Genomic DNA, 564 nt, shown 5'->3' on the forward strand with positions numbered 1-564 from the left:
TTAATGTAAAATACAGGCTACAAATAAATTTTGTCGAGAACACTGGCACGTGGCAATCTGAACTCAGATTTCTTTTTGTTTTTTTTTTTTTTTTTTCTTTTCCTATTAAGGACAGGGAAATAAATTTAACGTTTTAATGCTGTGTGCAAAAATGTTTACCGCTATCAAACTGATACGTTTTCCCATCTCACCGTAGTGTTTGAACAGCAAGGTAGATGAATTGGTTTCCAGCATTACAGGCAACACTAGATAATACTTAAACAAGATAATGTAAACTTTATTCTTAAGGCAGCTGGTACTAATGCTGCGCACGGGCATCGCTCGATGCCCATTACAGTCATGGGACATGTAGCACTTTAAAACAAGTAAAAAGAAAAGAGCGTTATTGGACTAAATGACACATGTCGTCAAAATACTTTCCCTTTCACACAAACCATGAAATATTTGGACATCTAGAAAAATAATGCACCTACTCCTCCAACCTCAGCCTGTTCTTTTACAAAGATTTCAAAATACTGATAAATAATAGTGACCGCGAGCAGAATGCCAGTGCCTGACCCAATG

At 36.5% G+C, this 564-nt stretch overlaps 1 protein-coding gene across 1 annotated transcript in view; it reads right to left on the bottom strand.

Annotated features, from left to right (window-relative positions):
- Positions 1 to 452: 452 nt before the first annotated feature.
- Positions 453 to 564, bottom strand: part of SEC61A2 (SEC61 translocon subunit alpha 2) — a 16855-nt gene continuing 16743 nt past the window's right edge. Inside the window, exon 12 of the mRNA XM_074167730.1 lies at positions 453 to 564. Within this exon, the coding sequence (XP_074023831.1) occupies positions 453 to 564 (112 nt within the window).

The sequence above is a fragment of the Numenius arquata genome, chromosome 2 (genome assembly GCF_964106895.1).
Source record: "Numenius arquata chromosome 2, bNumArq3.hap1.1, whole genome shotgun sequence".
Taxonomy (NCBI): Eukaryota; Metazoa; Chordata; class Aves; order Charadriiformes; family Scolopacidae; genus Numenius; species Numenius arquata.